This window comes from Ictidomys tridecemlineatus, chromosome 7 (genome assembly GCF_052094955.1).
Source record: "Ictidomys tridecemlineatus isolate mIctTri1 chromosome 7, mIctTri1.hap1, whole genome shotgun sequence".
Classification (NCBI taxonomy): Eukaryota; Metazoa; Chordata; class Mammalia; order Rodentia; family Sciuridae; genus Ictidomys; species Ictidomys tridecemlineatus.
The window spans coordinates 31,157,393-31,174,341 of NC_135483.1; the positions used below are offsets into that span (position 1 = coordinate 31,157,393).

Sequence of the window (16,949 nt, forward strand, 5' to 3'; positions counted from 1 at the left end):
CCTGGAACATAGTATACGATCAAGAAACAGGACATGAACAAATGAAGGAATGAATTAATGAAACAGGGAAAAAACAAACGAATGAAAAGTAGACATGGGTTCACTTTGAGGTTTGCCATTTGTTAGCTTCTAAAGTCTAACTTTATAACAACAATTGTAAGTTGATGAGATAAACATGTAATTAATAATTTCCTCATGGTTTGAATGTGATAATCATGTAATAAACCTACTAAGTAGGGAGAATTTTATGATTTTTAACAAATTCTATATTTTATTTCTAGAGTTTTACTTATCTATCTCATATGAACAAGTTATTGTCAACCTAAATGTAATAGTTTATTTGGGAATTTGCATAATAAAACCCAGTTCCTGGGCTTCAAATGGTTGGAAGCTAAAAACTCACATAAACCTTATATCATAGTAAAAACTGTATCAGAGGACTTTATTTAATGGGGTGAAGAAAATATTTCCTGATTTTTTTATTACTATAGGGAAGATCTGACACCATTAGTTTTCCTTCTGTCATAAATAAAGACAAGCGAAGTTTGACAGGCATCACTATAAAATAGGTTATAGATAAGTCCAGGCATCTGTCCTTCCACACAGACCTTTTACACTTGGTTCTGATGAGGCTGCTAGAACAGAATGACCAAGGTTTGATTTTAGGCTTCTAGGTCACGGTTTCACCTTGACAACAGTTCTTTCAGTTCCAGCAGTAACATTTGCTAGGATCCCTAAGGTGCTTTCATTTTTGTAAGTAGTGTAAGGTTAAAAAAAAAAAAAAAGGATAGGAAAAAAAAAGATAAATCTTAATTCACATGCTGCAGGACTATCTCTGTGTCTCCAGCACAAAACTTCAAATCCAATCCAAGAACTGGATGTGTATTAGAAGTCTGCAGATTTAAACCTCGTCCACCATGATCAAACTGGATTTATGGAGCATCATAACTCTCCAGACACCATCCAACAGCTTATTAATTTAATAGACTCCTGTCCATTCACTGATGTTCCTGCCCTGACAGTCTCTCAAGATAAGGCGAAAGCCTTTTGACAGGACAGAGAGCATATATATTTTCCTCTGTTTTCTCCTGGATGGGGTTGTCGACAACTTGAAATGTGTGGCTCAGCAAATTTGTTTTTTTTCCTTCTCTTTTTTTCTCCTTTGGCTTTGCAGGAAGGATGACAGAGGCTAGACTCTTGAGAGTTCCAGGGGTCAAAGGGCCTATGTTTCCCCTAAATACTTATTTGGCATTTTTGTTTTGCAAAATAACAGTGAATTGATTTAAAGGCATATATACCTGTGACATTTTTACCATGAAAAGAAACAGCATGACAATTGAATGTGCCATATAAATTAAGAGGTGTTGGAGAGAAGAGGGAAAACAGCAATAAATGTTCCCGTTAAATAGAATATAGCAGCTTTTCTTTGCTTTTCTATAATGCCATTTGTGGGAATAAGGGAGGGTGAACAAAAAACAAAGAAAAAAGTACCAAAAGATAGCACTCAAGCTGCTGCCTATTTATAGACAAAACAGGAAGAACTCTTCAATGTTCTTATTTCTCCTTTATGATATTCCTATGCTCTTGCTGGGTTTGTTACTTGCTTCTAGCATCCAAATAAATTGATAAGTCTAAGCCAGACAATTACACCCCGAGATAGCAAAGTTAACTGTTTCCCACCCAGTGTCCCCTCTGTGAGAATCATGTCAGTAATCACTAGACCTTGTCTTCCCAAACTTAAGAGTATACACAAATCATCTGGGATCTTGTTAAAATGCAGGCATAGATTTAGGAGGCCTGAATGGAGCCTGTGGTTTTGAGTTTCTAACAAGCGGGATGCCATACTGCTGTTTGGCAGACCACATATGGAGCAGCAAGACATTACTCAAATTTTTAAGAAAGGAGATGATTTAGATCTATACTTACTGTCATCTGAGGTAAACCATAATTTGAACATATCTTGAAAAGTATACAGATTCCCTACCTGGCCTATGGTAGAAATTAAAAATTTCAATGAGTTCAAGTATATGCAATTCTCAAATGCTTCATATGACTTGCTTTTTAATCATCCTGTTTCATTTCTGCATGTTTGTATACATGATTAGCTTAGTGTACCTTGAGATAGTTAACTTAGAAAATATATTTAAAGCCATAGTGTTGAAAATGTAGTTCAGTGGTAGAGCACCTGCCTAGCATGTGTAAGGCCCTGGGTTCACTGGAAAAAATAAATTTTAAACCAAAAAATTAAAAAAACATAGATATAATAATGTTACTTGCCAATTTTCTTAAGCTATATTTTATATCTATTTCATCTTACTGATAAAAATGTTTCTTGTCAATAGTACTAGTCAAAATACAAAACTATAAGGACAGTCTCTAAAACTAAACTATTATTTGTCTTAAATGTCCTTCATGATCATTTTATTTGTTTACACAGGGTTAAGATCAAGCCATTCCAGATTTAACTGGTGAGAATGTTTGACTGAAAAAAAACACTACACTTTAATCTAGAAACCATTCTCAAAATATAGTAACATAGCCAATAATTTACCTAAGTCTTTCTTTACATAATAAAACTAGTTCTAACATTCAGACACTCCAAATTATTATTTACTATTTTATAGACAAACTAACTTTATATCTTTTTTGAGAGAGGGAAGCAGAAATATCATACATAACATGGTTGATTGAATTCATTATGCAATCTTAAATGCCTTGTAAACATTTAATAAATAGCTTTAAAAGGTAAGTTTTCATCATATGTCTTTGAAATTCCATTTATTGAAAGCTGTCTGGAAAGCAGTCATTCTGGAAAATCTTCATCAATAATGGAGATCAAATAATGAATATAAATACTAGATGTCCAAAGGAAAAACTGGTTTAATGTATTCTTATTTTATTTTAATGAAAGGTAGATAGAACTACATAAATAGAAAGATCTTAGCTATTCATACTTAAATGTATTTCTACTTCATCCCCTTGGGTAGGATATTCTTGCTTGAAACATCAGTTCACAGACCTCAGACAGACTAATGAGAACATACCTTTTCTAAAGTGCAACTCTCTGTCATGGCATATAAGATGAATTTTTAAGTTAAAAAATATCATTTAAAAATGGGATTGACTTATGCATAAATAATACTATAAAAAGCTTCCCATTTCATATCTCAGACTTGACATCTGGCCAACCTTACCCCCAGTGAAGAAAGGAGAACAACAGATATAGTTAGTGTTTGACTTTAATGGGGATCCAGAAAGAACTGTCCAGTAATAGTGAGCCAATGTCTTGACATGGATGCTGGGCACGAATGTCAAACAAAAGTAATGGTTTAGCCTCATCTTTTGCATCTAAGTAGATTTTAGTTATTGCAGTTCTGAAGCATACACATCAATTCTATAGCAAATACTCTCATGCTGACAGATGCAGCGTAATCTATGCTGTAAAAATATGGAGCATTCCAAAGAAAGCCTCTTGTTCTAGGTTCCCTAGTATTATAAAATTCTCATTAAAGCATGGAATACTTTTCTAGACATGGGACATTGTGGGAACCTGGATTTTCAAATGACTTCTCCACTGGTAATTTCTAATGTTATATTAAGTCATATCAGAGTTGACTCTGATGAATGATCAACAGATGAAGTTCTTAAACCATAATTCGAAATTGAATGGGTGGATACACTGTGCTGTGTGTGGAGTTATGGATGTGAAAAATGGAGTCACTGCCTCTGAAGTGTTCACACTTACCCTGAGACAATGTGTAGCCTGGGGTGGAGCTCCTCCCTCATGGGAATGCGTCAGGGAAGAATTTCAAAGTGGTAATAACTAAGTCTTGAATGGTATCTGTTAACAACCGTGAAGGCGATGAGAAGGTTTTTACGTTAAAAAAACATGGTGTACAAAGACAAATATGATCAAGTAAGGGACAGTGGCATGACTTTAAATAAATGTGTATGGCTGGAACATAGAGCATCTGTGGAGGATGAGTGAGAAATGAACATACAAGATGCAGGCTACTTAAAATAATAGATGAGCCAATCTAGGGAAGATGTAAGTGAAAGGAGACTAGAGAATGACCATATTTAAAAGATGGAAAGTAATGGAGAAACATCACTGGTCACTGAGGATGATTTGATCAAGTCCAACAATGTTGCAGTCTGGCTGGACACAAAATCACGAGCCACTCACAGCCTTGTAGATTCAAACAGCAACTCTTTATTCCCGAACTATCACCGGCACTCTACATGCACGTTCTGGGGAAAATACACACCTCCACCGGGCTCTGCATACCAAAATACCCTCAGAACCCCGCGAGAACTCCATGGGAACTCAAGGAGCAGGTGCCTGAGGCAGCAGGATACGCCTTATTCCCAGCGGGATCCACCTTAAACCTGGAGCCCCCTATTCCCAGCAGGATCCTCCTGGATCCACCCTAAACCTGGGTCTACCCTAATCCCTGAGCAAGGTCACCTTTCAAATCAAAACTCTCAAACATTCATGCAATGTCACTGCAAATGACCTGGGTCCAAGGCAAGCCCATTTCCACAATGGACAGTCCTCCCTCTAAGCAACATTGGGTAGGCTGACAAGGAAATTGCCACAAGTCATTCCTACTTGGCTATGGCAATCAGTCGATCACAAAAAATCTGAGAGAATCATTTCAATGGCGTTGTGAAGACAGATGTTGGATAGGAGAGAAGATATTGGAATTGAGGAAATCAAAGGAATGGGTGTAGGAAATTTTGCACGGCTTTCATAGAAAAACAGCAGAGAGGACTTCCTATTAAACATGGTGAATGAGGTGCATCACTTATTTCTACCCTCTTCCACTAAAACTTCAGTAAAGAAGAAGTAAAGATGATAAAGGCAGACGAGGCAATGAAAGTGAACAAAATATTGGAAGCCAGCAAATGGATGGAGTGATAAATGACAGTAGAACATAAAAAGCTGAAATCCAAGTACATGAAGAGCAACAGGCCAACAAGAAGCAAGCAGATGTCATCCTATGGTCCTATGCAAACCCCACAAGTTGATGATCCTTGAACACTCATGCTGCTCTTGCATTCAGTTTTTAGTGCCACACAGAAATTATAGCAGGTATCTATATACATCAAGAAAGCTTCAACATTAAATGTGAGAATGGGGAGAAAAAGGACATGAGCAAAACAAAATTTCTTAAGAGACTTCCAAATCCTGTCTTCATAGATAAACAGAATATTATCTATATAAAGATAGTACTATGTTGAAAAAAAAGAACAGAGAACAAGAAAAGCCTCTTATAAATAATAAACAAGAAAAGCCTCTTATAAATAATAAACATGATAGTTAAAAATTCATTAACAAAGTTGAGGAGTAGTTTGAGGACATCTTAAAATGCTGAACAAAGTCAAGGAGATAATGTTGAGAATATTATTAAATAACTACCTTAAATTTCCTTCTATATTAAGGGAAAGGTTGCAATCTACTGATTTATACACTCATTCATTAAAAAAGAACTATTGAGCACTTACTATATGCCATGCACTATTTAAAAAAAAAACAGATGAAATTCCTAGAAGAACACCAATTTTAGGGTTAACATTAATTGTTTTAAATAAAATGATAAGATGCAAATACGAAGATAAATGAGAGAGAAGCTATGATGGATTGAATATCTGAGTTCTCCCCAATTTCATATGTTGAAACCCTAATTCCCAATGTGATGGTATGAGGAGGTGAGATCTTTGGGAGGTGATTAAACCATGAGATAAGAGCACTCAGGATGTGATTAGTGTCCTTATCAAAAGAGACACAAGTTACCTTTCTTTCTCTCTCTCTTTTCTTTTCTTCGTCTTCTTCTTCTTTTTTATTTTTTTGGAAAATGCCTACCACTTTCTTTTTCTCCCTCTTTTGAAGGGAAATTTGCAAGTTATTTAAAATTTTTTAAATTTGTTTTCATTAGTTATACATGAGAGTAGAATGCATTTATGCACTTTGTGAGCATACAACAAAAGGTTGCTATCTACAAACCAAGAAGATCCTCACTAGACCCTGAAACTGCCTGCACTTTGATCTTGGACTTCCTACCCTCAATGTATTTGCTATTTAAGCCACCCAGTCCATTTTATTTTGTTACAGCATTCCCAGTTGACTAACACGAGAGAAAGTGTGATAGAGGGAGAATATTGAGAATATGTCAGACAATTTAGTTAGATCTGGGAAAGCAACATCTAGGTGGAGTATTCTGAATGACGTCAGAAAGGGAACAATGTGGGATGCAGTACAAAGCAAACACTATGAGACAGGCTATTGGACTGGAGTAGACTGGAGTAGGTGGAGTGAGCAGCTGAAGCCCACTGAGGTATCCAGGGGCAGATCCTGTAGGGCCTTTGGGCCAAGGTAAATTAAAACTTTGTAGTTTTAATTCAGAGGCTGACAAGCTTTTTTCTGTAGAGGGCCAAATAATATTTTAAGTCTTGCAGGCTAGATGTTCTGTAATAAATATTCAACTCTGATGTTACAGTGTAGGAATAGACAATTTAAAAAAAAAAAAAATTGGTGTGACTGTGTTCCAAAAAAACTTTATTTACAAAAACAGGTAGTGCTCCAGATTTGGCTTTGTGTACTGTATCAATACTAATACTCTAATTTTGATGGAAAGTCATTGGAAGGTTTTATGTGATGCTACGTTTCCATTTTCTCTGTGAAACAAGAAGCATCCTCTATTGCCTACTGGGTGACGTAATGTATTTGGAGACAGGAATCTAAAATTATCACCTTGAATAGAAAAAATAAATCTGTACTGCCAGCCTGCATCCACTGAAGACTTCTATTCAGCTTGTGTTCAAATGTAACATACAAGTAGCTAGCACTCTAGCACTGTTTTTTTTGTTGTTGTTGTGTTTTTTTTGTTAGTGGTGTTGGTGTATTTGCTTTATTTTGACTGCATATGTACATGGAACTCATTGTGGATCAAGTGCTATTTGAATATGTTACAAATGGTAACTTGTGTAACTTCTGCTACTTGGGTGGAGCCACAAGTGGAGAGTTGGATTGAACAGGATAGGGTATTGCCAGGCTGATAGAGGCTAGAAAGAGAAGAGTGTAAAGAGATGCAGGAGACTGATCAGAATGATGAACCCACGGGATCCAAGTCAGGAAACTATAAGCTGGGACAGGAGGGACTGACAAAAAAAAAAAAAAATGGTGGTGGTGGGGGGTGTAGAATGTAGATTCACTTGGTGTTGAAAAATTGTGTGATTAGGTAATGATTTGAGTAAGGATGATGATTCATTATTATAGTATAGAAGGGTGTAGCTACCAACATTATTTTCTCGACAGATAAGGCTTGCTTTTTTTTATTAGCATATAGATAATAAGTCCAGGGTTTGACACAATCATCTTCCTTAAATCTCAATTCCATCACATGTACCGGACAACTGTGGGTGGCTATCCACTGCCTCCCTGAGCAGATCTTTTGACTGAGTATTCAAGTGCATGCTCTAGAAGCTCTAGATGGTCTGAGGACTGAGATTGTGGCTCAGTGGTAGAGGGCTTGCCTAGCATGTTCAAGGCCCTGGGTTCCATTCTAGTATTTAAAAATAGAAAGGAAGAAACTTTTGGAGATCTGTCCCTCCCTGATTTCATTTGAAAATCCTCTGCTCCTACTTAACTGTTATGATGCTCTCATGATCACACTGTATGCATCACAAACTATGAGCTTGTTGGCACACAATTTGAATCCCCAAAATCCTTTCACCTCCTATCTGAGACTGATACTGAAATTTCAATATCCACCCCAAATTCCATATCCTTTGCCAATCTTCCCTCCACCACATGCTGCTGAACTCACTCATATATACCCTTCAGCAATAAACCTCTTTCAATAAGCTCCTTAGGCCTGGGAGTGTGGATATGAATTTGTATTCCACATGAGAATTAGCCATATTGTATAAAGGACATGTGCTCAATTACTTGCATTTTATTTGGAAAATTATTTTAATGAAGAAAAACTTGGACATTCATAAAGATATTAAAGAAAACGTGTTATATCATCAGGAAACAAATTTTGTAGGTAAGGCAAAGATTTCTTTGTTTCCTAGTTTGTGCTGTGTAAAAGGGAGAGTAAAGACAAATCCGTAATTTTCCCTTGTAAATATTTTTCTTAAATTGTGTAAGGAAAATAATCAAAGTGAACAAAGTTGTGTTAAAAGGATACAGAGCTGAGGGTGTTTGCCCAGTAGGAAATACTTGAATTTTTAAAGCCATGGGATTGATTCCCCCTACCACAAACACAAAAAGAATATAAAAATTTCCCCAAATCTTGGCACCTTTACAGAAATACTTTAGTAATTTTATGCTATTTCCTTCCACCATGTTTTCTCTGTGCATACAACTTTATATTATAATCATACGAGACACAAACCACACCTTTTTCTTTTTTCCCATATAGAATTAAAATAAAATAGTCTCTGTCATGGAATAGAGTGTATGAAAAAACTATTTACAGTATATTACTCTGAAAAAAATTTACTCTGAGGAGTTGTCCCTCATTTTAGCTGACAAAGATACTTTTGGGGGTAGCTTTCAAGATTAGCATCTCTTTGAATGACAAGCTCACATCCCTGAGTGATAGTGACTCACCTCTCAAAAGACCCTGCTCTTCATTTCTCATTTTTATACTTATAAAACTGATATATTCTTAGTTCTTATCATTCACCAACGTTCTGACAGGGTTTTTTACCCCTAAGAGACTGAAGCTCCATTCATGCCGGAACCCAGGGTGGTTTAGGATATTTTTACACTAAGACATGATAGCTCATCTAATCCACTAAGGTAATTAATGGTATTATCGTGCAGGTTTACCAATATCTTCTTAAGACAACTCACAGGGATGTTCATACAAAAACAGTTGTTTTTTTAAATCACATCATATAGAATGCATTAATAATGACTAAGTACATTAAATTATTCAGTACAACCAGACCCAGGTTGCAATGACATCAATAAGTCATTAACATAACTATGAAAGCAGCAAATACGTAGTAAGAAATGCAAATAACAGAAGGCCCAATATTTGCTGGAGTTGTGTCATTCTGCAATTTGCCAGCAGACAGTTCTATTGACAATAAGGGTGTCACTAGTGGGGTCACTTGACATTAACCAGCCCTTTAGAAATAACAATTTGAATCAAAACTGTGTTTTTTCTAAAGCAGTCATTTCTACAATCACTGATTCCTAGAACAGGCATAATAAATTGCTCACTCCTCCAAATATATTTCTTATTCTAATACAACATAACTAGAAAAAAAAAAACTCAGATGCTCACGAAACAAGTTGGGTTTTCGGCATTGCGTTATCCTGTGGAGCTCTGCAATCAATTACTGTTATACCACCATCATTAATAATTTTCTTAATGAAAATGATTCTGTTGATCTCCGTTGTATTTTAATTATCAGAGTTAAGCATAATTACACTGTAGCTCTGAGCTGGCATGTGGACTCCTTTAGGGCGCAATTTTGTTTTAACACACTGATAATGTAATTTTACATTGTGTCAGTTTGTTTGGTTATTATCCAGTTGTACAATTCCACTGTATTCCTGATAACAGATAATAACCTTAGTACCTCCTATATCCTGAAGTCATTTAAAAAGCAATATTGGAATTCTGCGACTAGCTAACTTAATCGTCTTATGATTTTATAATTCCCACTGCTAAATATTTGGTTCAGGCACTAGCCCTTTTTTAAGAACACTGTAAAACTAGACAATAGTTACATATTTTCTATGAATTTAGTCAATAGTTAAATATATGCTTAAAATATAAACATTTTTTTTTACTTTTAAATTCATTCCTTTTTTATATAATATTAGACTTTCTAGGTAAAGTGAAACATTAACTTGAATTCTACTTTTAAAATTGGCTGCCACTTTGGGCAAGGGTGCAGTTTCAAAATTCTAGTAACATACAATAGATTCTCTTTTAAGGTGGAGCATGATGCAGAGTTTTGCAAAGGTCCTTAAAATGAAAGATCTTTGTTTTGAAAACTTGATCAATTTAGACAGTCTGCAGAAAGTTACTCACACAAGCTAGATCATATTAGAATTTCTGTCATTATTTCTATACTGTCTAGTATAGGGCCTTGAACATAGAAGACAATCAATGAGGGGTTAAATTAATTAATAGCATAAATTGGTGCGAACAAGTAAAATCAAAATTTCAAATATGTTTAAAATTATTTTGAGATTAGTGTTCAGTTTTCTACATGATTTTAAATTTCTGTGGTTGTAAAAGCAAAAACATAATCACCATAAAGTTTCACTATCACTATTGTTTTAGTTCTTGAAGACATTCTCTTTAAAGCCAAACCAAAGAATGAGGAAAAAAATTGCTCAGAAACATGTATGCAGATTTGCAAATAAAAGTAATAATCTATAACCTTGACCTGGTTAATGGCATCTTCAAAACTCTGCTAATTTCATAGCTGGGAATTATAGAAGAGGCTCAAGACTGAATCCCAACTTCATCACCTTTGAGTTATAAATCCTAGAATTTATTTAATCTAAGCCTCCGTTTCTCCATCTGAAAATAGTAAAGCTAATATAATGAATTAGTTGTAATTGTAAATAAAAATGTATGGAAAGTGATTAGAAGAGTGTCGCAAATAGAATTAAGTTCAATAAATGGTAACTACTATAATCAGTATCAATATTATCACAATTGTCATCTTTACACTAATATATTTTGTAAGATTTAATTAAAAATAAAAACATCATGTAACTAGTGATTTTCTTGAGCATTGGCTTTGGACCTCTGATTCTGCAACACATTGCTGCAGATACATGTAGGTTCAAAGTGACTTTGAGTGACACCTATGGAACTCTTCTGTCTTAAGTCGGGCATCAGGTAATCATGTTTTCTTGCACACTTGCATAATGTCAATGTAGAGACCTATTTCATTTTTTCTAAGCACATATTGTTTTGTGAACACAAGGACAAAATTGGCTGAATGTAAAGTAATCATATTGTTTATGGTAATATATGCAGGCATGTATATAGGTGCTTCTTAACAAAAATTCTGCAAGGTAGCCAATGGTTGTTTGTTTTCATAGCTAAGAAAACCCCTATATAGAGAGGGTAGGGGATTCTTCCAAGGTCACACATAGTAGGCAGGTTTTTACAAGGATGCTGTGCTTCACACAATAAGGAAATCTTCTGTGGTGAAGGTCGGAAGAGAGGACTGGCTGATAGGTATTTTTTCCCATTCTTTTGATTGACAGTGTTTATCCTCTTAATATGGAAACCTGGAGAATGTGGCTACTTTGAAATGATAACCGCATGAAAAAATGATCTAATGATATTAGTGAAATGAACTTGGTTAACAAAGCCCTGTGGAAGATGCTAATGGTTGAGTTTCGGATACTCAAAAACATAAAACTCTAACCTACTTTCAAACATAAAAAACACCATAATTTGCAAACCCTGGAAAATAAAGAACAGAAGAGCATAGAGTAAAGAAAAGGAGTAGACAGGCAATGCTCTCCAGACCTATTTTTTAGGAGCGAGTGGGCAGGCCCTTGCCCATCTTCTGCTCTAGCACAGCTCTCTGTAACTCAGCCTGGGCTTTTTAGTATGCTTCCAATGGAGATAAGTGAATTAGAATTATCTGGAGTCTGTTAAAAATAATGGCAAAAACCAGATGACCTAACAAGTCTGGTCCTTCAACGTCTGCATGGCCTAATTGCTTTCTGAAATGACTAGGGATAGTCGAGGCAGGAAAAAAATACATCAGATTAAAATGCTAATGCCAAATACTAAACTAAAACAGAGAAAAAAACTTTGATAAAACTAATTGATAGCAGACTGTCAAATAGCTCTAAGTGATAGAATATAATTTTGTAATAATTATTTGATGGACACCTAGGAAATGAAAGCTTTATGGTTATATTTAATTTTGCTACTAGTCTACATTGGGTAATAATTTAGAAAGCATGCTTATGCCTCTTAAATGGTAATAGTTACACATTTGCCTGTGTAAATACAATAGAAAATACTATAAAAAATCTCATAGTTAAGACATTTGTATGAAATGCTACACAAATGCAATTTATATTGTTTTTAAATAGTTACTAATATGCTCTTGCCAACCAAGAACTATAATAAGGATTTTGGCATAGGGCTCAATAAATATTTTTTTTAGCAAGAAAAAAATTAAGAAACACAGTTATAGTGACAGGCATTTTATCTTCCATCCTCAGTGAAAGCACCTAGGACATTAGAAATGATGCATTATATCCAGTGATGTGGATTTTAGGCCATCAAGTACCACTTGTTTGTGGCAGCAGCTCCTTGGTTTCATTTAAGGAATTACTTGTCCATCTCAGTGGCTCATGTGGAGTTAATGCTACTCTTAGTCTCCAAGGAAGACTTTGTTCTGCTTAGTGAGAGTCGTGATTATTCAAGGACTCGTATGTCAGGTGCCTCGATCAAAACCACAATGCTTTCTTTTTACTAAAGTTACTATGCTACTGGAGTAAGTCTGGAGCTTGCCACAATCACAGAACTAGTCTGAGAACAATGCCTGCATAAAAGGGAACAAAAAGAAAATAGAGAGAGACCATCTGGGAGCAAAGTTGGAGCAACTGGACCCAGCTATTCCTGGAGTCCAGAATATGCCCCGAATTTCAGTTATAGGAGCTAATGAATCCCTCTACCCACAACACACACACACACACACACACACACACACACACACTTACTATGGTCCAAGCCAATTTCAGCTGAATATCTATTATTTGAAAACAAAGTAGTTTTAATAACATATATTATGAAAATGCCTCTCCCGTTACAGATGTTCAAGTTGATGAAAGACTGTTAAAATGTAAAGTGTCAGACCTTTCTACACCTCAGACACTTTTGCTTCAAGGAGGTATATTGTATGTGCAGCCTGCAGAGACAGAAAATTCCAGGGCTTCTGGAGACCTGGTCAAGGAAGGAGTGTTTCCTGAGGTCCTATTTTCCATGACCCAAATGATCCCTAAGACAATCCAAGGATATTATGGCATTCACAGAACTGTGGATACACTCTGAGTGGGCTGTCCCCTCCCTCTATAGAACATCTGACTACTACAGATTATCTTCAGAAAGGATATCAAAGTATAGTCTGTGTCAGTATTTTCAGGATTCTGTTATTGAGAGCAGCACTAGTGCCCGTGGAAATGTCCATTGGGAAGATAAATAGAAATATATGGTCAAATACTTAGTTTCTGCTTATGATAAGACTTCTCAAGGCAATAACACCAACATGCATTCTGAATTTTCAAAAGGGACCATGATAGTCAATATTTGGTCATGGGGATCTTTTGAATCTTAGGGTTCCACATAATACTTTTTGTAAAGTATCATACTTCATACATACTTTTTTAATTTTTAGGCATAAAGACCTGAGTCGTTTGAGGGAATATATTCATCATTTAACAGTGGCAAAAGGAAAGGCAGAGTTAGATAGTTCAGAGAACACAGGACTTGGAATTTTCATGTCCTAGATTTGAATTTGGCTCCATTATTAGCTCTCCATGACCTCAGTTATACTACCTCTCATCACATGTGTAAAATGAGAAAAAGGATGTACCTTACTTGGCTGTTTTAAGGTTCTGTGCACAGAGAACATACTCTAGTATGTACAACTCAGACCTTAAGACAACACTTACTGACTAGTCTTGTACATTGATAATCACCTCATTTACCATGGTAAATTATCTACCTGGCTAATTATTTAATTCATCTTTTTAAAAATGGGGCAGTATGTGAATCATCTCATATAAGATATTAAATGAGGACTGAAGGAAATAATACATATGTAGTAGCCATTGCAATTCTGATATCTAAACTACAATGCTAACTGTTTGTGGAAGTTGAACAACGTCAAATAACCCTTTGTAGGTTAACAAACTACTGGATGTCAGCAATTAATATGTTTCATCACTATTAGATGAAGTGTCTATTATAGTGTCTGGCAACCACTTTGGTTATCTCATCAACCAATCAATATTTATTTCATGCTGTTCTTGTGTAGGCAGCATGCCAGACCAGAGGTAGAAATTGAGTAAAACAGAATCCATGTTCTCAGTAAATAGACAGTAGATGGGAAAGAAAGCCAATCATAACTAACATTTTTTTTTTTACTTCTCATTTCCAATGATAATAACACAAAGCAAAGAAGAGGAATGAGACAAGTGTACACCATTTGGTCTAGGAACACAAAGCAGAACGTTTCAGGTATGCTTAATAAATGACGATTATCAATATAAAAAACTAGTATAGGTGAACTCCCTGTATGCTTTGTGAGTTAACTGATTAATTAATAAGAATCTATAAATTACCCCCAAATGATTTATTGACAAACGGCTTCAGGGATAGTCAATCAGAATATAAAGACATAAACATGTTCAAGATAAAGTACTACACTGAATGTGGGATTATAATTATATTACACAACAATTATATTTTCTGAAAGAATTCCTGATTTTAAAAGGCAATAGATTTGGATCACAACAAGGGAATAGCTATTGTCATGACTTCTTCATACTATATTGTCATAATGAAGAAAAGATATCATACAACAGAAATCTGTCCCTAACAGTGATACATTCTAATGTACTTTTTGTATTCTAATTGTGGATATTGGTAAACTGATTCACTATTGCTATTTCCTTCCACTTTGATAGACTGTATTGTCATATCCTGGGAAAATCTTACTTCCCTTTTAGCTTAAAGCTCCTATCAGAATACCACAGGTAGTTCAGGTTAGGAAATTGTAGGTATGGGACCAGCAATTATAGAAGGAAAAGGAATATAATCAGATCCTGGTGTGCAGATTGTTTTTTTAGCTTGCAAATTCCCTCTTTCCGGTGTTTCAACTTTCAAAGGCTTATGGTAGTTTAGAGGCAATCCTCTTATAAGTGCACAAATTGTAATGATTATAGGAACAAGTTGTAATTGTTTCTAGCAAGTTTTTAAGAGTCTTTGATGTTGTGATTAGTGTTTTATATGTTAATATATTGATAGGGGTGCTTATTTGCTTGTTCCCTTGTATGCTTTTGTGGTTTCTAGGTTCAATGTGCAAATAAATCTTTGATCTCAGTAGGTCTATTTGGTTAGAAAAAGAAAGCTGAAAGAAATTAAACATGAGAAGCACAAGGTTTTGCAATATTTACGAAGTGAGATTAGGGATTTTGCTGTTAGAGTACAGAGCGAGGGCCATAACTTAAAGGTGGAAAAAAGAAAGCCCCCCCAAACCACAACACACATGATGATGGTCCTGTCCTATGGAGAATCAGTCTCATGATGTGTCATCACCCAGCTGCGGCTCTTTTGTAGCCAGGATATAGCTACGTGTCCCAGTCAAGGTTGATGTCACACTGAGCAAATCAAAGGCAACACTCTGCAAGCCATCCGCCTCCCCTTGCCCATTTGCCTCCTGCCCTTCAGAAATCACCATGGGGAAGAATTCACTCATTGCAAAGGTTTCATTTCCAGCTATCCTCTCATCATGCATGACTTCCAGAAACTGTTTGGAAAGCAGTGCCTCCTGGAGCATGCACCTTGACATGAATTGCTGAAATTCAAAAGGAATTTACTTTTTGATAGATAATGCTAAGAGAGAAATCTGGGGTTTCATCAAACCTGGCTGTCTATAAAACCAACATTGAGGGAAGGGTATCAGTAAACCCACTCCAATATGGAGTAAAGAAAAGTGTATGGCACTATGTAATTAATGGTGTGACACATGATGTTGTATATATTTAAAACAACAACAACAACAAAAAAAAAAAAAAAAAAAAAAAAAACCAGAAGGTTTTACTGAAAATACAGGTTAGGGAGATTCAGAAAAGAAAAAGGAAATGAGAGAATCAAATTATACTTTGCACACCCATCCCAGCTCTTCTGGTACTGTTTTTAGGGCTCAGGTTTCAGTAATTCCAAAGAGAGAGGGAAATGATCTTGCATTTACCTTTGCTGTACACAATGCAGTTGTTTTTGTTGTCTTCCACTCCTTGCCAAGTCACATCCAGCAGCCACTTGGGACCAGCTGTCAGCACCATTGGGACCTGAGCCTTTGTCTTCTGTAGAAAGAATGATAACAAACAGATGTCATTTGCTTTCGTTGATTAAAAACTTGAATAATTGTACTAATCATTTTATTTTTACAAACAACTAAATCTCCCAAACCATAATCCAAGTCCTTATTCCCCTGTCTTGTGGTATCTGTTTAAGACGACAGAAGCTGTAAGGCTTTACTGCTCTCACTAATCGGAATGGTAGAATTATTATCAAGGATTTTTTCCCCCCTAAATGATACTGGATCAGATCTCCAAGATTAGACAGATCTCTTGTGGCTTTGAATTATAAAGAGAATGCAGATGACTTTCATTGCAAAGAGCAGAGTGTTTAGAAGTGAACTTTAGACACATTGTACTTTACTATCAACAGGATCTCACTATTTCCTGAAACAGACAGGAAAGAATTTAAAGAATCAGGATCCATTTCAAAGCTCTATCCTGAGCAACATTTATATTAGAGTGGGGACTTACTCAGAATGTATAATGAAACCCACATAACCCCCTTTGCTAAGTGTAGATAGGTAGTCTGACTGTAACTGAAATAATAATAATGCTAATGATTCCCCATACATTGTCTCCAGAAAGACTATAAAAGAGGAACGTGAATAATTCAAATGCAGAGCAACTAAAGCATGACCATCCCTGCTCTGAGAGGCACAGAAGCAGGGAGAAGTGTTATCCTTCTAACAAAATAGATTCAGGGTATATTTAAAATATGAAGCTCAAAAGGTTCAGCATATTTGGCTGTTTGGCACCTACATTCTTTATCTTTCAATCTCTATTGATAAACTTACATGGCAGGAACTAAACGGGGAGGAAATAAGCCTTAGCAACACTCTATTTCCCGATG

General features: G+C 35.7%; 1 protein-coding gene across 4 annotated transcripts in view; it reads right to left on the reverse strand.

Moving 5' to 3' along the window:
* Nucleotides 1-16,949, reverse strand: part of Zfpm2 (zinc finger protein, FOG family member 2) — a 425,216-nt gene that overhangs the window by 132,408 nt on the left and 275,859 nt on the right. For all 4 annotated transcript variants that reach the window (XM_040293756.2, XM_005316260.2, XM_040293758.2 and 1 more), the window contains one exon: nucleotides 15,991-16,102. In XM_040293756.2, coding sequence (XP_040149690.1) covers nucleotides 15,991-16,102 — 112 coding nt within the window. The remainder of the gene's footprint in view (nucleotides 1-15,990; nucleotides 16,103-16,949) is intronic.